Source organism: Chenopodium quinoa, unplaced genomic scaffold (genome assembly GCF_001683475.1).
Source record: "Chenopodium quinoa cultivar QQ74 unplaced genomic scaffold, ASM168347v1, whole genome shotgun sequence".
In the NCBI taxonomy this organism is placed as follows: domain Eukaryota; kingdom Viridiplantae; phylum Streptophyta; class Magnoliopsida; order Caryophyllales; family Amaranthaceae; genus Chenopodium; species Chenopodium quinoa.
The window spans coordinates 900,750-921,765 of record NW_018742393.1 but is presented as its reverse complement, the minus strand read 5'-3'; the positions used below and the strand labels follow the sequence as shown (position 1 = coordinate 921,765).

At 36.6% G+C, this 21,016-nt stretch overlaps 5 protein-coding genes across 9 annotated transcripts; 4 read left to right on the top strand and 1 right to left on the bottom strand.

Annotated features, from left to right (window-relative positions):
* Nucleotides 1–241: 241 nt before the first annotated feature.
* LOC110702701 lies at nt 242–7,581 on the top strand. Of its 2 annotated transcripts, none has more exons than XM_021880458.1 (13): nt 242–464; nt 624–951; nt 1,868–2,045; nt 2,121–2,170; nt 3,133–3,225; nt 3,307–3,395; nt 3,833–3,911; nt 4,318–4,400; nt 4,514–4,592; nt 4,689–5,412; nt 5,863–5,943; nt 6,017–6,611; nt 6,869–7,581. In XM_021880458.1, exons 1-13 carry the CDS (start codon nt 433–435, stop codon nt 7,008–7,010), a joined length of 2,553 nt encoding a protein of 850 aa, XP_021736150.1. In that variant the 5' UTR covers nt 242–432; the 3' UTR covers nt 7,011–7,581. The 2 variants fall into 2 exon arrangements, with proteins under 2 accessions (XP_021736150.1, XP_021736155.1); XM_021880463.1 differs by having other exon boundaries at nt 245–464; nt 624–945; nt 6,869–7,010.
* Nucleotides 7,582–7,689: 108 nt separating this feature from the next.
* Nucleotides 7,690–10,541, bottom strand: LOC110702715 (protein TAB2 homolog, chloroplastic-like). Its single transcript, XM_021880471.1, has 5 exons — nt 9,873–10,541; nt 9,638–9,707; nt 8,996–9,167; nt 8,740–8,883; nt 7,690–8,147 (listed from the first exon to the last, which is right to left on the bottom strand). The coding sequence occupies exons 1-5, from the start codon at nt 10,385–10,387 to the stop codon at nt 7,888–7,890; spliced, it is 1,161 nt and encodes a 386-aa protein (XP_021736163.1). The 5' UTR covers nt 10,388–10,541; the 3' UTR covers nt 7,690–7,887.
* Nucleotides 10,542–11,585: 1,044 nt separating this feature from the next.
* On the top strand, nt 11,586–17,365 carry LOC110702669 (tRNA-dihydrouridine(20/20a) synthase-like). 4 transcript variants are annotated; one of them, XM_021880433.1, is made up of 13 exons: nt 11,586–11,787; nt 12,297–12,441; nt 12,544–12,670; nt 13,104–13,231; nt 13,362–13,431; nt 13,546–13,648; nt 13,973–14,090; nt 14,251–14,332; nt 15,125–15,186; nt 16,034–16,106; nt 16,217–16,300; nt 16,722–16,802; nt 16,995–17,365. In XM_021880433.1, the coding sequence occupies exons 2-13, from the start codon at nt 12,407–12,409 to the stop codon at nt 17,157–17,159; spliced, it is 1,128 nt and encodes a 375-aa protein (XP_021736125.1). In that variant the 5' UTR covers nt 11,586–11,787; nt 12,297–12,406; the 3' UTR covers nt 17,160–17,365. The 4 variants fall into 4 exon arrangements, with proteins under 4 accessions (XP_021736125.1, XP_021736132.1, XP_021736117.1 ...); XM_021880440.1 differs by having other exon boundaries at nt 12,255–12,441; XM_021880425.1 differs by having other exon boundaries at nt 12,236–12,441.
* Nucleotides 17,366–17,846: 481 nt separating this feature from the next.
* Nucleotides 17,847–18,387, top strand: LOC110702695 (photosystem II 5 kDa protein, chloroplastic-like). Its single transcript, XM_021880452.1, has one exon. It carries the CDS (start codon nt 17,939–17,941, stop codon nt 18,248–18,250), a length of 312 nt encoding a protein of 103 aa, XP_021736144.1. The 5' UTR covers nt 17,847–17,938; the 3' UTR covers nt 18,251–18,387.
* A 104-nt stretch (nt 18,388–18,491) lies between these two features.
* Nucleotides 18,492–19,993, top strand: LOC110701815 (aspartic proteinase CDR1-like). Its single transcript, XM_021879441.1, has one exon. The coding sequence runs from the start codon at nt 18,677–18,679 to the stop codon at nt 19,991–19,993; it is 1,317 nt and encodes a 438-aa protein (XP_021735133.1). The 5' UTR covers nt 18,492–18,676.
* Nucleotides 19,994–21,016: the final 1,023 nt, after the last annotated feature.

Below are 21,016 nucleotides of genomic sequence, written 5' to 3'. Positions count from 1 at the left end.
AAAATCCTATGTCTTTATATAATCAACCGTAATAACTAAAATAAACTGAACACCAGTAAGGATATGTTAAGCTAGTAACAACAATACAACTACACAAGTAGAAAACATGTAGAATATAATAGGGATAGAATTGAACACCGGCAAGAAAGACACGTTAAGGTATCAATGTTCTAAGGTAGCAAAAAAATATACACTTAACAACTAACAAGAGAGACAAGTTAACATGTAGAATAGGGGTAGAATTGTCCAAAACAAAAAACAAGGTGGGGGAAGTGGTAAAATAGGGGAAGGAAGAAGCCTGTATTTCTCATAAAAACTTAGGAGAGAGAGGAAAAAAAAAAAAAGAAAAAAAAAGGAGAGGTCTGAGAAGTGAGGTAGCGCACCCCCATCAAAAATCAAAAAGAATTGGGTTCATCTCTCTCTCATCATAATATGGCATTTCACGTCGCTTGCCCAATTACATGGTAAACTAGTATTACACTCTCCTCTTTGTTTTAGTTGTTTTTATTTATTCCCTCTCTTTTTTTTCCTTTTTTTTTTTTTGAATTCATTCCGATTTTAATTTCACTTTTCTTGCTTACTAACCTCGTCTTCTTCTTCTTTCGTTCATTCTCCTCTTTCAGCAAGCGAATTTGTTTCTGCGCGTTAGGGTTTCCGCAGATTAATTCTGGAATTGCTGATTTCGAGGGTGGAATTTCGAGGTTGAACGATTTTCTCAAGGATCCATGGATTATTAGGGTTAAGCAAGGTGCTACGGTTCAAGTTCCGGTTCCCAAGGTTGTTCCGCCGCCTCCTCCGCCGCCTGTTGCTGCTCTTGTTCATGGGGATGATGCTGAGGAGTTGCTGTCTGCTCAGACTAAAAGGGTTGCGTTGCAAAAGAAGGCTGCTGTTGCTTCTTTGGCGGCTGAGGATTTTGCCCGCCGCTTTGAATCCGGTGCTTTGGTGGTGAGGGTTCGTTTTTCTTGTTTTTGTCGATTTTTTTGTTTTTGGAATTGGGGGTTTTTGTGGTTTTTGGAGTTAATTGGGGTTTGTGATTGTGCATTGACTTGTTTGGATCTGTTTGATTGATTAAAGAGGTGTTTGCTATTTGATGTTGTGCTAAAGATTGTTAATTGTAATTGCATTTGTGTTGTAAATTGACAAGTAATAATGTATTGATTTTGTGAGTAGCATGTAATGTGGAATAATGAAAATTGGTTATGTGGAATGATGTTTTGATTGGAGGGTGTTATTGGTCGTCTAATTCTACCCCTAATTGGGAAAAGCTTGTGACTTTGCTTTTAAAAGAAGGAGTTTAGATTGCGGAATAGCTTTTGTTTTGGAAGTATGTGGTAGCTTTGTAAGTGATCATACTGCAGGTTCTACCATTGCAACATGCAAGGGATCCGGGTTTTTTTGTTTTTTTTTTTTTTTTTTGGGGGGGGGGGGGAGGGGGGGTTGGGTTATGGACAGGAGGAGAGTAGGATAAATTTAAGGTAATGACTTTTTTTATAGCAAAGATTCAAAATGGAGTGTTTTAAGGTGATGATAATGAATAAGTGATTCATGTTTTTGGCTATCAATGAGAATTATGTGGTCATTTATGGTATTTCTTTTAACATGTGGACTTATTTTGCAATTGATGAATGACTAGTGAAGATTTGTTAGAATATCAAAATGTCAATTTGTTAGAGTAGGAAACAGGTATTATATGTCGTCAGATGAACCTTGTATTATAAACCTTGAATCTTGTCCCAACCTTGGGATTGGCAATCATGAGCTTTCTTAAATGGATCATATTATTTGAGACTCTGGGGACTATGCTCCTGTTACTTTCTTTCTTATATATTGCATATAGCTAAGCTAGTTTATCTGCTGCTATTCTCAGGATGTCACCAAAGATTCTGGCGTAGAGGAGCAGGGTTCTTCTAATGTGAATGTGATGTGTCGACTGTGCTTCTCCGGTGAAAATGAAGGGAGTGAAAGAGCTAAGAAGATGCATCCATGCAGTAATTGTGGGAAAAAATATCACAGGAGTTGCTTAAAAACTTGGTCTCAACATAGAGGTTTGTTCAGTTGCTAGGGTTCTTGGTCTTGCTACAATCTTACATTCCCCTTCTGAGTTATGTTTCTCTCTGCAGATCTGTTTCATTGGAGTTCATGGACATGCCCCTCATGCCGTACATGTGAGGTAATCATGTGCTGCAATATCTTGCTTAAGTCCATGGTTTATATTGTAGGATATAACTTCTTGTGGTCTATAAGTTCTCATTTTTGTGAGTTGCACTTGCTGGCTGTAACTTTTTGAATTTAGAATCACAGTATGGTTTTCACTCTTCAAACAAAATTATGTTAAAAACTATTCACTTTAGTGCTATGTGTGTATCATAAACTGCTTTAGTTTCTTCAAAATATACTATCTAGATTCACGGTCCATTATAACGATTTGACCTATAAATAAAAGATTTTAGTATTTTAAATCCACTTCAAGGGCTTTCAAGTGTAATTATACGAAATTTTCTAGATTCATGAACCCAGCTACATGGCCTCTTCTCTTTTCAATAATTGGGGCCTATTCAGCAAATGCAGCAGCAATAGTAGCCAGACACACCTTTGGCCATTAATATTTTTTTTATTGTTTATTATTAAAATTTCTGAAAAATTTATATTTTGTTGAAAAAATGGTGCCAGTCATTCATAGCCATTTCTTATGTGTTCTTAGTTTTCTCACTTTATTTGAAGTGTTAGGCTATATGTATATATTTTGGATGATAACATAATTCTTTGAGCATATCATTCAATATATTATTTTTAAAATTGTGATTAGTGCTTTGCATATCATTGAACTTATTTATCTTATCTTATTTATTTATTATCTTTATAGAAAGGTTAGTTTCATATTCAGCATGTGGAGGAATTGATTATGGCATTTCCAATCTTTTAATGGTTCCTTAGTATCAATACACTCCCTAGGCCCTATGTATTTTTCATTGAAGGCATCTTTAATTTTTTAGCTTCTCTTTTTAGGAATACTTAAACTTTTGTCTGCTGATAATTAGTTTATATAGTGTTGGTGCAAATTGGTACTTCAGCGTTTGGTTTGCTTGTTTGTTTGACAATGGGTGTCTTTTTCTTATCTCATTTGCCTTCCAGGTTTGTCGTAGAACTGGAGAGCCAAACAAGTTTAAATTTTGCAAGAGGTGTGATGGTGCCTTCCATTGTTATTGTATGCAGCCTCCGCATAAGGTTGTCTTTGTTTTCCTTTTCTGTTTTTAGTTTGTTACACTGTGCACATTATTGGACCTTAATATATCTTTGCTGGTGCAGAATGTTAGTTCTGGACCTTACCTTTGCCCCAAGCATACAAAATGCCACAGCTGCGGATCAAATGTTCCAGGAAATGGTCTGAGTGTAAGGTATTTGTTGAAGTTCTTGGCTCTCATATTAGATTGGTGATGCCTGGCTGCATTATGCTTTAAAGATGCTGGTTACAGCTTTTGATGATTGACATGTATAATTGAGACACTTTTTGTATGGAATTAGCATTTGGAATTTTTGGCTGTAATTTCTGAAGAAAATTTCTGGTATTAAAATGCACTCATCATCTAGCGTCTTATTCATGTCTTGTTCATATAGTTCTAGGAAAGGTTTGTGTGTGTGTGCTTATTTCTCCATTATGGATAGTAAGATCTACATGGGCAATAGTGGTCTGTGTTTGGAATGCTGTTATGCATATGTTGACTAGCAGTAATTTGAATGTTAATTGTTGCACTTACTATTGTTTTAATTGTTGTATCATGTATACTTTTTTTATTTTATCATTTTTTTTTTTACCTTGTTTTGGACACTGCAGGTGGTTTTTAGGATATACTTGCTGCGATGCTTGTGGGAGATTGTTTACCAAAGGCAATTATTGTCCTGCTTGCCTGAAGGTATATATAATTCTGTTTTGTATAAGATTATATGAACGTGTCATGCTATGCCTTGGATTCATCTTGAAATTCGATGCTGGCTGTTTTAGTCATACCAGCATCTAATGCCCCACAGAAACTTAAGTAGTTTTAGGCTGGTGTTGTTTGACTTTCATTTAGAACATTCCTTCCCCCATCAGTTGAAATGAAGATTTTTAATCATGTGGATCCAATGCTTTTCTTCTTTGCTGTAACCCCCCCACCCCCCTCCCAACTGAGGGTCTGCACACACTCACACACAGAGGCACCCAATTTTCACTGCTTCTGCTTGGTGTTTGACCATAGTTGAGGCCTTGTCAACTTTATTCACTGTATTGTCTTACATGCATCAGTGATAATTGACTGATTTAACCTTAAAATTATGTAGGTCTACAGGGATTCAGAGGCAACACCTATGGTTTGCTGTGATATTTGCCAGCGCTGGGTGCACATTGAATGTGATGGAATCAGGTTAATTACTTTTTTTTTTTAAAATTATTTTTGTCATCATTCTATAGTGAAATTAAGTTTGGTGCTTCAACTTTTAATGACATATCTTAATTGTGATGCTATTATACACACAGTGATGAGAGATATTTGCAGTTTCAAATAGATGGAAATCTTCCATACACATGCCCAACATGTCGTGGCGAGTGCTACCAGGTATGCTTAGAGAAGGTTTTCCTATTACTACTTCTACCACTATAATTTACTTTTGATTTAACTCTCATTTCCTTCTCTTGCTCTCATTATTTGCAGGTGAGGGGTCTTGAAGATGCTGTGCAAGAGTTGTGGAGGAGAAGAGACGAGGCAGATCGTGATCTAATAGCAAGTTTAAGGGCAGCTGCTGGTTTGCCGACTCAGGAAGAAATATTTTCTATTTCGCCGTTTTCTGATGATGAAGATAATGATCTGAGTGCTGGGAAGGGTGAACATGGGCGCGCTAGATTCTCTTTGAAAAGTTTGACTGATTTTTCCCCTAAGAAGATCAAGGAATCTGGCAAGAAACCGTACAGCAAAAAATATGTGAAGAAAAAGGGATACCAGACGTCTTTGGATGGTAAAATGGAGGTCAAGCCTGAAGAATACAGTGAGACTCAGTTGTTTGGATCTAGATTGGGGAACAATAAAGAGATGTCACAGCCACATGGACCAGATTTATTTTCTTCTCCAGTTTCTGGAAGTTTCAGTCCAAATGACGGAAATTTCTCGAATAAGGAACAGGGGTTTTTGAAGCACAAATCTATGGATGAAGTTGCGGGGAGCAATGCAGACAGAAGAGCAACAGTTGTACAGATTAAGAGCAAGAAGCCTAATGACACTGCTGTTAGCGAGGATGTTGGGCAATTTGGCAACAAACCAAAGACCATTAAGGGAACTAAGCTGGTTATACATTTAGGAGGGCGAAATAAAACCATAACCAACTCTCCGAGGTCTGATTCTTCAAGCTACCAGAGGGAGCAAGATTTGGTGACATTAAGTGGTAAGTCTTGTATTGCATAGTGCATACAGCTGTATTATGGTTGTTGCTCGACATTGGTTATCTGTTTTCTGCTGATGCATTTTTGCCTTTAGAAGAAAGAGTCGTTTACCGTTATCTATTCAATTATCTAGCGATTTGTATTCGGACAATAAATCTATTAAGAGATGGCGATTTATGATATGATTTGAATTTTGGTGCTTCGTGTTTGTTCCAAATTGTGTATATAAGCTGTGTTCATGTTTTTCTGGTAGGATTTTGACTGTTGTGTATCTAAGTAGCCATCTAAAATTTAATTGTGTTCCACCCATTGTTCTGAGTTCTGACATGTGATATAACTTGAAATTTGGTTTGCTTTATTTTATTTTATTTTTTTAAATCTCAATTGATTTCTATTCATAATTTCAGTCTTTTAGTCGTTTTAGGTCTTATAGCTCTTTTTTTTGGATTCAGGAGGGAATGAAGCAGTGAGTCAGCATAGGACAGGTGATAATCTAACGGAAAGATTAGATGGCACATCAAACTCTGATGATGGTATGCATTTGGCTATCATTGTTCTTAATCTGGAATGAGTACGAACTTTTTATTGACTCATGGGAATTTGCAGGTTACAAAGTTGAAGGTTCTCATGATGTAAGAGGAGTAAAACTAAGAGATCGTAACATAATAAAGCTTGGTAAAGGCAAGTCTGAAGCTTCTAGTCCTCAATCTCACAGAGCGAATGGATTGTTTGGTCTAGAGAGCACACATATCACACCATCAAAAAAAAGCCATGCTGACAGTGAAGGGCTACAGAATAATGTATCAAAGGTTGAGAAGATTTCTTTGAGAAAGCATCCAGATAACAGGCATGATATGTCTGGTGATAGAAATAAAAGTAACCAGCCAGCACCACCTGCTGTAGATGCTTCACTTAAGGACTCCAGGCCTTTGCTTAGACTCAAATTCAAGACTCCTTATCCTAGTTCATGGGTTCCAAATAGTGAGGAAGAGAGAGGTTCTGTGAAGGGTCAAAGGTCTAAGAGAAAGAGGCCATCACCCTTGGTAGAAAAGCCTAAACATCATGAACAGGAAGATGTGACAGAATCACAAGATGACAATTTAATGAATGAAATCATGGATGCTAACTGGATTTTGAAGAAGTTGGGTAAAGATGCTATAGGAAAGAGAGTAGAAGTTCATCAGTCATCTGATAATTCCTGGTGAGTCTTCCTTCATACTAGGCATAAAGAATTTGGTTATATTTTGGTCCTTGATGCTTGGATAATCATTTCATGATCATGCTTGAAATGTGTGGTTTTGGTTGCTAGATTCATTGTTTTTCTCTCGTTCTTTGTTACTTCAATATTTTCAGTTCATTGAACTTTAATACTTTACTGGTCAATACTCTATTTCTGAATGCATGATATACTTGGTTTACTGTTATTTTTATAATTGGTTATAAATTTTACTTTATCAGGCATAAAGGAGTTGTCAGTGACGTTATTGAGGGGACAGCAATGTTGTCTGTTGATCTTGATGATGGAAGGGCGAAGACCGTGGAACTTGGAAAGCAAGGCATCAGATTTGTAACACAGAAACAAAAAAGACTGAAATCTTGATGATCTAGCATATAGATTAAAGCCAAGCTATTGTCTTTGCAGTTCAGAGTTCTCCGAAGGTTCTCACAGTTTTGCTAGCAGGTGGGTGAAGGCCCATAAAATCTCTCTGCACCAATTGTTCAGTTGGGGTCATTGTACATCGACTGCTTGGACTTCAGGGCTTTTACTGTGAATTTGATATTCTGGGCCTCACCAGGTTGCAGATGATAGTTTTTTCTCTACCCTGGAATGTGTAGCTTCTCTCAGTGGGGGGAAGGTTTTACTGGCTTCCTCATGTAACCTTAATAGGATGCGTTTAGATACAAGTCTGATCTGAATACTAGTGTAGACTGCTATTTTCTTGTGTTTTAGTCAGTTTCTAAGCTTTGTTGTAAATGATTAGGAATACACAGCCTTCTTTATCGTAGCTATGCTGACAAGTTGTTAGCTTGATTTGTACCCTTTAATAATAGTTCACCTATTTTTTCAGATGCTTAGCAAAAGATGAAAGGAGTTTGTATCATGGCAAGTTTGTAGCCATGTTGCATTATCTTGACATGTTTAATGAAATCATGCTTGCTATGCTCACAAATAATGTTGAAATGTTGATGCTGCTAATGTTTACACGAAGTATGTTATTAGTATTAGTGTAATACTGTGTTTTTTTTTAGCAAAATCTTGTGAAATTCAAGTCTAAATCCTACAAAAAAGCTGTCTTTCTCATAACGCTGTGTTAAGTCTTTATATCTTACAAAGTCGCCCATTCTTAACCAATAGAATATACAAGAAAGAGGCTCTTTTTCTTTTTTTTGAAAGAGAAAGAGGCTCTTGTTCAAGAAAATGAATGGGTATTTGCCTATCGCTTGCTCAAGCTTGCCCAAAGTTTAATGTGCGCGAATTATACAGGTGGTGGTGGCAAATCTAAGAGGAGCCAAAACCCAACACAATCATCTGAGTCAAGGTCCTCTTGGATGGCAAGGAAATGCAAGCCTCCACAAGCTTTCTTCGTTGCTTCCCATGCCTCAGTTTCTTGTGTTGTCTCGGGTGTTTTCTTATATGTAGCATAAATATATCGGGTTGAAATTCCCACAGACAAGAGCAAGCAAGCCCGGGCAGTATCAGCTTCAATGGAGCAAACTTCCAATCCATTCATCCAAGCTGCAGTTAGAACAAAAATAAGATTAGGTTGGAGTATCCAGTGGAGAATTGGGTAGGTTGACGACAGGTCTAGGGCAAAAGGCTATGAAGCTATCTTTGAAAGGCAGTAAGATTATAACACGGTGACACTAAGTTATACAGTACAAGCATAATTCATTACAGCTCATGACCATTCTAAGAGAAGTATTACTGAAGCGACAAGGATTAGGGGTTTAGGGTTAAGGAATGATAGATAAACACATAAAACAGGTAAGTTCACATTTTCTCTCAAATATGAAGCCAAATGAAGCAGCCCTACTAATAAATGTTAGTGATGTTACTGCTACATGCCTACATGCATGGACACTGAGTGTACAGTTCAATAGAGCAAGGTAGGGAAACTGCTTAATGCATGACTTAAGTGTTCCTATAATAAGCTGCTTAATTCATCGGTATCCTCGCTTAGTGCATTCAAGGTGTTCCTATAATAAGCTGCTTAATGCATCGGTTTCACTTAGTGCATTCAAGGGAAAGAAGCAGTTTCTTGAGCTAATTTTGTAGCACAACATGACTAGACCTGAATATGAAGTTTAAGCAAAGGGATGATTTATACCTGCCAAAGGTTTGGCACGTGAAGACGCAACAGCTAAACCAGGAATTAGTGTGTCATCATCAATATCAATACCAAGCAAATCCAAATCTAAACTAGCACCAAATGCAAATTTCTTCTCCAAGGTTTCCACCTCCTCACGCACCGCTGAGACAGTAAACTTGGATAATTAGTCGACTATCCATCATCACATGCAATTATATAAATTTCACAATCTGATACGAAGTATTACACAATGCCATCTTCTAGGATTGAATACCTGAATAAGGCAATTGGACAAAAGCCCATCTATCTCCGAACAGATTCTCAGGGAGTTCCGTAGGAAAAGGGTTATCTAACACCATAAGAGGCTTTGCTCCTTTCTGAAAGCCTGGATGGCGCGTATAAATGGTCTCAAACCGTTCTTCCAACCAGAGAAGCAACGATAAACACTGCAATAATGGCGGATATTAACATCAACTATGAACCTAGTGAACTCAAAGACTAAGCAGAGAAAGATCTTAGAAACAATTACAGCAGGAAGCTTCCAAAGTATATTGCCAATAGACAGCATATTGCTCCCATGAAGTCAAAATTTAGAGCACAAACCTTATGACACAAATTCAGAAAATACCAATTACTGATCACTAATTCCTTTCAAGGAAAGCTTAAAGAGATCCTAAATGCTTTTCCGTCAATTCACAGTAAAGGAATTTTAACATCCATGCCTGAATTTCCCCTTTAATTTGACATGTTCTCCATCCATAATATCATTACGTGAATAAACTAAAATCAATAATTAATACTACCTCCGGTCTCAAATTAGTTGTTCCATTTTTGTTTTGCACGGTTTCGAAGCTACCAATAGCAACATAAAAGTGTAAAGAACTAAATCAAATCATACTAGTACAACAGTTTTTACCCTTTTACTTGGAATAGGTTTAATTCCAAGCTCTTTGCATGCCTTGGTTATAATGGTCTGCAACTGAGACCTGCATAATAATAGTCAAATCAACATACAACCCAAAATCAGTAAGATCATTTCACAACACAAATTAAAGAAACACACCCCATAAGACTCTAACTTCCAACCCTTAATTATTATTTTTTTTTTACTAAAAATCAATAAAAACTTGAAGAATCAGAAAAAAAATGACCTGAAAAACCGAATTTTCTCAGGAAGAGGGACACCCAATTCATCACAAATGGTAACAATGGCATTCTTCAAAGTAATGCTATTAATAACATTATTGGGGAAATACTTTGTGTATTGTAAAGATAAAGAATTATCACAAACAACAAGTTCCCATATCTTTTTACCCCTGATATCAAGAATGGGTCTAGAGCAAAAATCCAATTCCCATTCAGTAATGTTTTCGGGTTCAGTTCCCGGGTCAAGAAAACTCATTTCTGCAGTCGGGTCATCATCAATAACATCTTCAATAGTTTCAGCTTCTTCAATTGAGCTTTCAGAGACTGAATTGACCAGAAAACGGCGTCGTTTGCAGTTTGATGAGGTTTTGAGGGTGGAAGAGTTTGAAATGGTATGAGAAGTTGAAGTACATGAAATTTTTGTGGGTTGTGAAAAAGAAGTGAAATTGGAGATGGGTTTGTAAGGAATTGAAGTAGTTTGGTCTCTGAAGTTGGTAGGATTGAAGCTCAGAGTAGCCATTGAAGTTTTTGGTTTAAGCTTACTGATAAGGCGCGGTATAGAAGAAGAAGATGATGAATGTTATGGTTGGTTCTCTGCCACAAAATATGATGAGCATACCCGGGTTTTTTTGGGTGCCAATCAGGGGCCAGGACCTAGGACCTCATAAAAATAACATTTAAGTTCGAAAGAGTGCTAAAAACTGACGTGATTGATTCGAAAAAAATCCAATTTAAATTTCAACTCGCGTGAATTCAATAACTTAGTGTGACTCGACTTTGAATGACTCGACCCAAATACCTAGTCTAGGTAGGGGGCTGTTTAGTTGAACTTCTTGGAATGGGTTGAAATGAATTTTATGGTTTTATTTGTTTGGTTGGGTTATTTAAGTATGGAATCTTATACCCGGGGATTCTAACTCTACCCCATTCCCTTGGAATCTCATACCCATATCCCCCCAAAGATTCATAATCCATACTACCACTCAAGTATGATAATCCATTCTATGATTAAACAAAGCAACTTTAGATTGGTATGAGATATAGAATCCATACTACCCAAATATGATAATCTATACCAATCCATTCCAGCTTAGTGGACCAAACGACTCTAATGCGTGGCAAGATCACTCATGACGACTTCATATAATTTCACCTGTTTTAGAAGAAATCTGGTTAATAAATTCAGACAAATTTAGATTAGATAAGTCATTTTAAAATAAGAGCCCAGTTCTTTATACAGAAAGGCTTTCAACGTTTGTCTAAAATAAGTTTAGATAAATTTTTATAAGTGTAAATATAGTGAAATGAATGCACCATTAGCTCCAAAGGTGAATCTTGAAAAATTACACCTATATGCTTGATTAACACCTTTTATTGAAAGCCAATAAACAATACGGATATCTTCTAGTAACGATGTATGAAGGTTGCATCCCAAAGACCCAAACTATTTTCACCTCAATTTCTAGACATTATGAGTAATTGATAGTTAGAATAAATTCACTGTGGATATTGACTTTACATCGAAAAGTACCGATAATTCTTTAAAAGTCACTTGTTTGTAAAGTTAACTTTCATGCGGCTTTTTTTTTTTAAAAAAACTTTTATATAATTTGGAACTATGAAAATATTTCATTTCCATACATTAAAAAAAAAAAAAAAAAAAGGAATTGGATATGAAAATTTGAAATCATGTAAGGGCTTTGACCCAGACTAGATTAGATAAAAGAAGCCCAAAGTAGAACAGAAGCAGAACCACAAGATCAATTTACATACTGTAGTATTTCTGTTCAGTTTCCAAAAACAAAGAAATATAACCCGCAAAATTGTAGAGTGCTGTTCTCTTCGTCTTCATCTCCCTCCTTAATACTGCTGCTGTTGCAATTTCAAACGCCTTCAATTTGTTCGTTGCTTCAGTTTCAAGTAAAACCCTAATTTCTTTTTTTAATTTCCTTTTTCTTGCTATAATTTTCTATTGTAGTAGTTCATAATTCTGTTCATTTCATTTTGTAGAGTTTGTGGGTCATTCTGTTAAGAGTTATAGGAGAGTTAGGTTTTATTTTGTTGTTCTATTAATTCAAGTGATTGTGTTTCTCTTATTCTAGTTAATTATGATAAATGGGTTTGTAATAATTCAAAGTCTTGATTTTTATTTCCTGAAGTTTTTTTCTGTGGGTATATAAAGATTTAGATTCAAGGATCTAATAATTTAATTTTGAGCTCACAAATTATGTGTTTTGTAACTTTTATGTTAAAATGCTCATGTAATGTACAATCCTTTATAAAAAATTCATATTCTTGTTGTAGCTAATGATATTTGTTATCTGAGTGAACTCCTACATAATATTTATGGAGGCTGTGATCTGATTAGGGCATGATGAGGTCTGCAGGGTATAGTTTCGTAACTTCGTGTGCTCCTGTACTTTGTTTAGTCACTCAAACTCGGCCGCGATTTTCATCAAATTTAGTAGTTGGAAATTCAACAACATCAAAGAGATTATACTGTTGTGGCCAAGGCCACACATTACATAAGGAATCACCAATGGTTGTGGCACGATACCCTCCTCCCCTCTTCAGGTGTGTTTTCGTCTTCCTTTAGGGTTCGGATCATTTGATTAACTTCACCAAATATAACTCCATATTGACATGAATTTCTAATGTTACTGATTTGATTCCCAGTGTCGCACCAATGATGGAGTGGACGGATAATCACTATAGGGTGCTAGCACGAATCATATCAAAAAATGCTTGGCTTTACACGGAGATGCTTGCTGCAGAAACTATTGTTTATCAGAAGGGTAATCTGGTTAGTGAAGATCCTATGCTGTTCAGTGCCTTAAAGTTGGGTTTTATTAGATACTATAGCTTAGTCTTCTGTGTATCTATTTTTGATCGATTAGGATTGGAAGGAGGTCTTCCGTTTAAAATGAAATTATGTGCTATGGTATATGCTTTGTGCTTCTATGTTCAAATTACTTTCAATGCTTAAAGTTGTAATATGAGATTGATTTTCAGTAATTAAATATGAAATGATGGTTTCTTTTCTAGCAATGTGTCATTTTACTGGTTTGCATATTTCGTACTTACATATAGGTGTGGGAGTATGTTTCTTTACAAGTAAATATTGAGCGCTAAAATCTGAATTATTTTGGCTATGGAACAATTTTTTGAGGCACATTTTCTCTTTTTTGGGGCATTGATTGGGTCAAATATAATTTTATTTTTTTTTATATGTCCAGGACAGGTTTTTGGAATTTACTCCAGAGCAACATCCTATAGCTCTTCAAATTGGTGGGAATAACTTGGAGAACATTGCAAAAGCAACCCAACTTGCTAACGCTTATGGCTACGATGAAATTAACTTAAAGTTGGTGCTCAATATCTTCTTTCTATTTTATTTATATAAAGGATTTTCTTTGATTAGTTTCATTCTTTGGCTGGTATCTGTTGGTCTTTGTCTTACCAAAATTCTGTGACCTTTTTTTTCTTTTTTTCAGTTGTGGATGCCCTAGCCCTAGGGTTGTTGGGCATGGATGTTTTGGCGTGCGCCTGATGCTTGATCCTAAGGTAAGGAACTATCTTTACTGACTTACTGAACTGCAAAAGAGGATTATTTTTCGTCAAATTTTTGCTAGTAGAGGATTCCCTAATGTTATTACTCTTTGGCCTTTGCAAGGAAAGTTTGTCGGTGAGGCCATGTCAGTTATTGCTGCCAATACAGATGTTCCTGTGACTGTCAAATGCCGCATTGGTGTTGATGATCAAGATTCTTATAATGAACTATGTGAGTGATTTGCTTTAAGCCTCATTTGTCTTCCAAATAATAAAAAAATGAGCTTTCTGTTTGTAGAATTGTAGTCCAACTTCTTTGGTCTCTCATTCTATCTGCCCTCCTCTCCTCTCTTCCTTATGGTTTCTGGGGACTGGTTTTGTTTGTAGTAACTCTATGTGGCTTTGGAAAAAGGACTATATCTTTACTATTTGGCTTTCTCGTTGTCATTTTGAAGATTTTGTTGGCTTTCATTTGGTGTCTGATAAATGTTTGGTGAAACTTTATTGTGATGCCCTCTGATTAATTTTTCAAATTGCTAATATTCCTGTTATTCAGGTGATTTCATTTATAAAGTATCTTCAACGTCTCCTACCAAGCACTTTATCATACATTCGCGGAAAGCACTTCTCAATGGCATTAGCCCTGCTGAAAATCGATCAATTCCACCACTCAGGTAAGTAATAGTATTTCAAATACTGCCTCTCGGCTAGAAGCTAGACTAATTTAGGTTGAAGTTAATGGTCAGAGGAGACCTATTTGAATTAGAGCTGTATTTGATAGTGCTGTGCACTTGAACTGATGACTGATGGGGTAATTCAATGTTTGTTACACAGATATGAATTCTACTATGCTCTAGTACGTGACTTTCCAGACTTGAAGTTTACAATAAATGGAGGCATAAATTCAATTGAAGAGGTAAAACTTTTGTCTAGCCCCTTTAGTAGTTCTCTGATCATTACGCTTATTCTGATCTTTCACTGTCTAGCTGTGGTAGGCTTTTTTTTTTTTTTTTTTTTTTTTTTTTTTTTTTTTTTTTTGTGGGTGGGTGGGGGGGGGGGGGTGCGGAGTTAAGTATTATCATATCAACAATGCCTTTTATTTTACATTGCCTGACAGCTTATCCCCATTTGTTGTCCTGTATTGACACCTTTGCACCGGTTCACATTATCTGTGACCTACCTTCACAACCTATTCTAGTTATGAATGTTGCCATCTTTTCATGATATATCACTCGCAGTTATGCACCCTTAGTTTATATGAAGAATGGCCCAACATGCTTTAATTTGGCTGGAATTTTTTTCAGTAAAGTAGTTTGCTTTAGTTTATCCGTGGAAGCAATGTATAGGTCAACTTCTGTGGGGTTCTGTACATGTTATTTCTTAGTTGATGACAAAGCCCTGTGGTATACTCTACCGAGCACTTGTGAAAGCTATAAAAATAGAGATTATGCCTTCAATGTAGCATTTCAATAAATGGGCTGTGACCATTTACTTGTGTGGCTTGTAGCTATAAGCAACTGGCTATGCCAAATGGGTCTTGTGAGCTAAACAGTATAGCTGCAGTTTTTGTGTTTATGTTTGTGGTTTTATCATCTTTCGTCTGTTGTGCAGTCTTTATGATTTTGTGTCTCTCTTTTGTTGGTGATTGTGATATCTGGAACCTAACATATTTTTTTTTCCTCCTTATGTCTTTTTATCTGGTCCAAAGGTGAACGGAGCATTGAAAAAAGGAGCTCATGGGGTAATGGTTGGGCGTGCTGCCTACAATAAGTGAGTATATCCTGGAGTACTGATTGATTGTGTTGAATCATTTTGATGCTAGGTTTGGAGTTTTTCCTTTAGTCAACTTTGTGATATTCAGCTTCTTGCCATAACAGTATACCTGTATACCACACAATGTATATCTTGCAATTGTTCTGGTTCTATGATAATTGATGGGTTTATATATGTAATGTAGAATTTCCTATGGTGGGAGTGGACCGTGGGACTTCTAGGCATGTTTTTTTTTTCCATACTTTGTTGGGTAGTCAAATTTATTTCTTTGATTTTTACATTTTAACTTGGACCTTTACTTTTATATGAAAGTCAATCTTAATTTTAATGAATTGGACATAACAAGGGAAGGTAAAACTCTAAATGATTAGATGATGAGCTTTGAGAGATTGGTGCCTTGGTGGAGTATTAATTGCATCATCATAGATAGATAGACCTACTGATAGAAATCTGATGAGGAACCGGCCTTCTTGTTTCTCTCTTTTCCTGGCAAAGGTGTTTGTTTTCTTATATTTTTCCTATCTTCCTCTGAGTAAAAGAGCTTGATAAGGGTTAGTTAAAGAGCTTCGTAACTTGGTAAGGGCTAATTTAACTTCTTTGAACGATGTATTACGGCTTGAACTATAAAAATCAGTGTATAGTTTGTCTCTGTATCTGGTCCTTGTACAGAGGCAAGAATCCTAGTTTATTTTCTCTCAGGTTATGGTATTTCCCCATTTCACGAATTATCTTGAAAATTGCATTGCAAAAACTTGGTGGCACTTTGCTTAATAATTTGCTTTATTACAGTTTTTACATGTATTTGCTATTGGCTGTTTTTCTGAAAACTATGTCAATGTTGCAGTACTTGGCAATTGTTGAGAGATGTTGACACTGAAGTCTATGGTGATCCTCCCTCCGATCTTACGCGTCGTCAGGTTAGCAGTTAGTGATTACTGGTTAGCCTTATAGATTGAGTCTGCATCGTTGTGATTGACAATGTCTTTGATATCTTGGCCATTTATTTTGCTGATCACTTTTGTTGTAGGTTTTGAAGGAGTATCAAGAGTATGCAGATTCCGCGCTTGGCAAACATGGCAATAACAGACCAAATGTTCGGGATTTGGTCAAGGTAAAAAATTATTAGAGTATTTATTTTATTTAATCGCCTTTGGCTCAATCCTATTTGAACTTCCCTGATTTGAGATGTGCCTATTGTTCAAGGAGCAAACAAGGGTAGAATGCTACTGATTTTCATTTTTTAATGGAACCCCTATAGCTGGACTCTTTTTCAATTTTTTGATATCTTATTTAACAAAAAACATTTTTCAAGAGTTTGGACTTTGGTTATAACTAATCAAATTGCAAAAATCATAGCATTTTTTATTTCCTTATCAGACTGATTGCCTTCGAGGAATAAATAGGGCTTTGCTTCAATTTCTTTTAGATATTAGCACTTTGTCTCCATTTATATACTTCATATATTCGTAGTATATAATATTGTCCTTCATCCCCTGAACTGTGTTTTTCTCCTGTTTATTTGTGTGAAACAGCCTTTGTTGAACCTTTTTCATTCTGAGCCTAGAAATGCTGTCTGGAAGCGCAATGTGGATGCTGCATTTTTCCATTGCACGGTACGCCTGTCATTGAAATTCATTTGCTTATCTGTTGCTTACTGGAAAATCTTTTTAGGAAATGTTTCTCTCTCTATGGTGTGGGAGATGTAGAGCTATTATGGCTTTCTCCATCATCACAAGAAGTGTACATTTTTCGACAACCATTTTGCTGCATCTGTGGTATCCTCACTCATTATTGAATCTTTGCAGACAGTTAAACAGGTCCTTGAGGAGACATTGCCTATTATTCCAGACTACGTCCTTGATTCACCTGCTGCTAGGGTGCTACCCAGCCGTGGAGATTTATTTGCAAATGTGGATGATCTCATGCCTCCCCCATATGAATCGAGTGAACTGGAGCTACAATATGCTTAGTTTGTCGTAGGTTGAGTTCATATAGATGATAGTCACCATTAAATTAGTATACACAATATATTCATCATTCTTTGGAATATGATCTATGTCCCTAAACCCTAGAGATAGAATGTACTCTATTTTTGGCACCAAACAAAGAATTTTAACAGTGTATTTGGATATGAAGAAAATGGTAATGCAAATGCAATCGCCTTCTTCTTCTTCTCTCTCTTTCTCCTTTTTTTTTTTTTTTTTTTTTTTTTTTTTTTTTTTTCATAATCTTTCTTGTTGATTTATACTATGAATTTTGTGGCTCAACATGAATTCGATTGTTGATGGGTTGAGTCATCTGACTGGCCTTGGTTTTGCTATGTTTGATGGCTGGTGGCCGAGCTGTTGGATCATTAAACAACTTTCAGGCCTCGGTAAATTCTATGCCACTGCTGAAAAAATTACTGGATAATCCATGGCCAATATTGTCGGTAATTTGAATCAATTATATTTGAGCACGTTAGATATTTTAGCTATGTGTAGTATATACTGTATTTAGTTTATTTGACGTGGCATTTCTAGGCCATAAATGTTTTAGCTAAATTGCTTGTGATATGCCAAGCACCAATGCCAGATTGCCAGCTAGGACAAAATCAACATTGACAGGTGGCAGGCTGTTGTTGGTCAGGTATAATACAGGGATAAGATGCTAAATTGTCGCCAAAAGTTTCAGGTTGAAATTAAGCTAAGCTATCCTCTTCCTCTGCTCAACACACACTTCATTTTCAGACACCAATAACAGAGCATTCATGGCTTCAATCAGCATGTCAGCATCTTTCCTCGGTGGCGCTGCCACGCTCTCTCCTGCAGCTGCTTCTCACCGGAGGCTTGTCATCACCAACAGTGTTAAACCCAACACTGTGAAGGTCAGCTGTGAGACCAAGCAAGAGGGCAGCAACAATGGAAGGAGAGACATTATGTTTGCTGCTGCAGCCGCTGCCATTGCTTCTGTTGCTGGTGTTGCCATAGCTGATGAACCGAAACGTGGTTCCCCAGAAGCTAAGAAAGCTTATGGTCCTGTTTGTGTCGCCAACCCAACTGCTAAGATCTGTAATAACTGAAAATATTCTGCAGTTTTTCATTACTATTCTGTATTTCAATTTTCATGTGGATGATTATCATTATTAATGTAATTTATCTACTGCCTGATGTTTAATTGAGTACTTTGCTTATATAATATGATTAATATCTTATGTCAGTGTTACGTTACGTTATTAGTCTTATTACCTTCTGTTATGCTTTCATTTACTGCTGCCTTGATTCAGTATAATTGTTCTTTTGCTTGATCTTTCAGTTTAAATTCTACCCTTTTCATTCACATTCCACATCTCTTTGTATTCTTTGTTTATTGCTGTTGTTAAATCAATCAATGCATGGCTTTTCATTTCACCTTTGCCTGTGTTTCCTCTCCTTAATATATATCTCCTTTTACCATCTTCCATTTGCACTCGAATCCATTTTTAAAACTCTTTCTTGATACATTTATCATGGCAGCATTTTCTTCAGTAATTTTGCATTGTTCATTCTTGTTCATCTGTCTTTCTTCCATAATAGCAGTAGTACTAGGTTTCACTGTAGACCTCATTCACAGAGACTCCATTCTATCCCCTCTCCATAACTCCACCAAGACGCATTGGGAGCTTCTAAATGATGCCCTCCGCCGCTCCACCACCCGTGCCAGCCACTTTGAGGTGTTGGCCTCGCGGGCAATGGTCCAGTCCCCGGTGATCCCTGCCAAGGGGGAATACTTAATGAACATATCATTAGGTAGTCCCCCGATTACCATGCTTGGGATAGCTGATACCGGGAGTGATCTCACTTGGACCCAATGCAAGCCTTGTGTTCAGTGTTACAAGCAGAGGTTACCAATTTTCGACCCCAAAAAATCATCTTCTTTTAAGCCAATACCATGTGGATCCCCTCGTTGTTACACAGACTTGGCGACTAGAACTTGTAACTCTAATAGTGATTGCTCCTATTACTACTCCTATGGGGATCAGTCCTACACAAACGGAGTCCTTGCCTCTGAGACTGTCACCTTCGGGTCTCACACACCCTCGTTTCCAGAAGTGTTAGTTGGGTGTGGGCATGAGAATGGAGGTACTTTCACCGAGCTAGGGTCAGGCATAATTGGGCTTGGGGGAGGTGCATTTTCTCTGGTGACCCAAATTAAACCTACTATTGGTGGGAAGTTCTCGTATTGCTTAGTACCCTTCTTTAAAACTGACTTAGTTGGTAAGATCAGCTTCGGACCAGAGGCCTTAGTCTCTGGTTCTGGGGTGGTTTCGACACCTCTAGTAACAAAAGATCCATCCACATTCTATTATCTGACTTTAGAAAGCATAGCAGTTGGGAATGTTAATTTTGAGTATAAAACATCAGTCTCTTCCATGACAAAAAATAGTAAGTATACTGAGGAAGGCAATATTATAATTGATTCAGGAACAACATTAACACTGTTGCCTGAGGAATTCTATCAGGATATAGAAGCCGAGTTGAGGAAAAACATTAAAGCCGAATCTGTTGAAGATCCAGAAGGAGTAATGTCACTGTGTTACAAGAGTGATGAGGATATGGATGTTCCGGTAGTTAAGGTGCGTTTCGCTGGGGCTGAACTCGAACTCAAACCATCAAATACCTTTGTTAGAGTGCAGGAAGATATGGTGTGTTTTGCAATGATACCAGCAAGTGAAGTGGCCATATTTGGGAATTTGGCTCAGATGGATTTTCTTGTAGGGTTTGATCTTGAAGAGGGCAAAGTCTCTTTTAAAGCAGCTAATTGCTCTCATCACATTCAATTATAAGTCTTTAGTCTTGGTTGGTTGTGGTTTTTGTGGACTTTACATGATGTTTTCCACTTATTTCCTAGATGTTTAATCAATAAGTTTAGGTATGTTAATTATCTAAATCTTGAATTTTCTTAAGCAAAGTCAGATATGTTAGCGATCATAAATACTGAGATGCCATATGAAATGTTAATCACAACTTTGTAGTACAGTTCATTTCAGATTTTACTTTTTGGCTCCAACAGTTTGTTTCAATTCAATTAGTTCATGTTCCCCTTTTCTTTTTGTTGGATAAAAAAGACTTGCTTGTCATAATAACAATGAAAACAAGCACACTTTTCTAATGACTTGAGTTGAGTCGAGTAAGCTTGAGTCGAGGTTTAATGAGTATTTGTCAATTAGTGTTCAAAACTTCGAATTGATAAAATTGACACATCTAGAAGATAGTGTTTTAAGTCTAACTCTAATTTATCTTATTAAATTAATAAATTTTGCGGAGTAATATTTTTGCGAGCTTGTATAATTATAATAACTTCATACAATGTTGAGGTAAAAAATAACTCAGTCTTTGAATGTCACTTTGTGGCATTCATTGCCGGTCTTAAGCTTAGATGAAGGAGGAAAGCTGTGGTAGCCTGGTAGGTCTGTGATGGCCAACGTAAAATTTAGTCACATTATGTGACATGAATGTTGAGGTTACTTTAAAAACACGAAAAAATCTTGTACTAGGGAGTGGAGTACTAAATATTGAATATATTGAATTTATATAGTTCATGTTTGAGAGCAAGTCAAATAATTTGCTCGTATGTAAAATGTACAAAGTAACAACATACAATGATGGTGTACTACGTACTCAAAGAGACATTTTTTAAAAACAATACTCCGTACTTTGTATGTGTCAATTTTTTTTTAGGTAATGAGAAGGAACTTGACCGTACCTCAATCCTCACGGTTTTTTTATCTGGTATTTGCGGGTCATATGTGTCAATTAATTTGGAACTACTTATCTCCGTTAAAATAAAACCTTGACCTTTTGTTTTA

Coding starts and splice junctions, on each gene's coding strand:
- LOC110702701 (XM_021880458.1), top strand. CDS start 433: ATGGCATTTCACGTCGCTTGCCCAATTACATG. Junction 952..1,867: donor CCGGTGCTTTGGTGGTGAGG/GTTCGTTTTTCT, acceptor TGCTATTCTCAG/GATGTCACCAAAGATTCTGG. Junction 4,401..4,513: donor ATTGAATGTGATGGAATCAG/GTTAATTACTTT, acceptor TTATACACACAG/TGATGAGAGATATTTGCAGT.
- LOC110702695 (XM_021880452.1), top strand. CDS start 17,939: ATGGCTTCAATCAGCATGTCAGCATCTTTCCTCGGTGGCGCTGCCACG.
- LOC110702715 (XM_021880471.1), bottom strand. CDS start 10,387: ATGGCTACTCTGAGCTTCAATCCTACCAACTTCAGAGACCAAACTACT. Junction 9,708..9,872: donor GAGAAAATTCGGTTTTTCAG/GTCATTTTTTTT, acceptor ATTATTATGCAG/GTCTCAGTTGCAGACCATTA. Junction 8,884..8,995: donor TGTCCAATTGCCTTATTCAG/GTATTCAATCCT, acceptor TTACTGTCTCAG/CGGTGCGTGAGGAGGTGGAA.
- LOC110702669 (XM_021880425.1), top strand. CDS start 12,239: ATGATGAGGTCTGCAGGGTATAGTTTCGTAACTTCGTGTGCTCCTGTA. Junction 12,442..12,543: donor TACCCTCCTCCCCTCTTCAG/GTGTGTTTTCGT, acceptor TTTGATTCCCAG/TGTCGCACCAATGATGGAGT. Junction 14,333..15,124: donor GCATAAATTCAATTGAAGAG/GTAAAACTTTTG, acceptor TCTGGTCCAAAG/GTGAACGGAGCATTGAAAAA.
- LOC110701815 (XM_021879441.1), top strand. CDS start 18,677: ATGGCAGCATTTTCTTCAGTAATTTTGCATTGTTCATTCTTGTTCATC.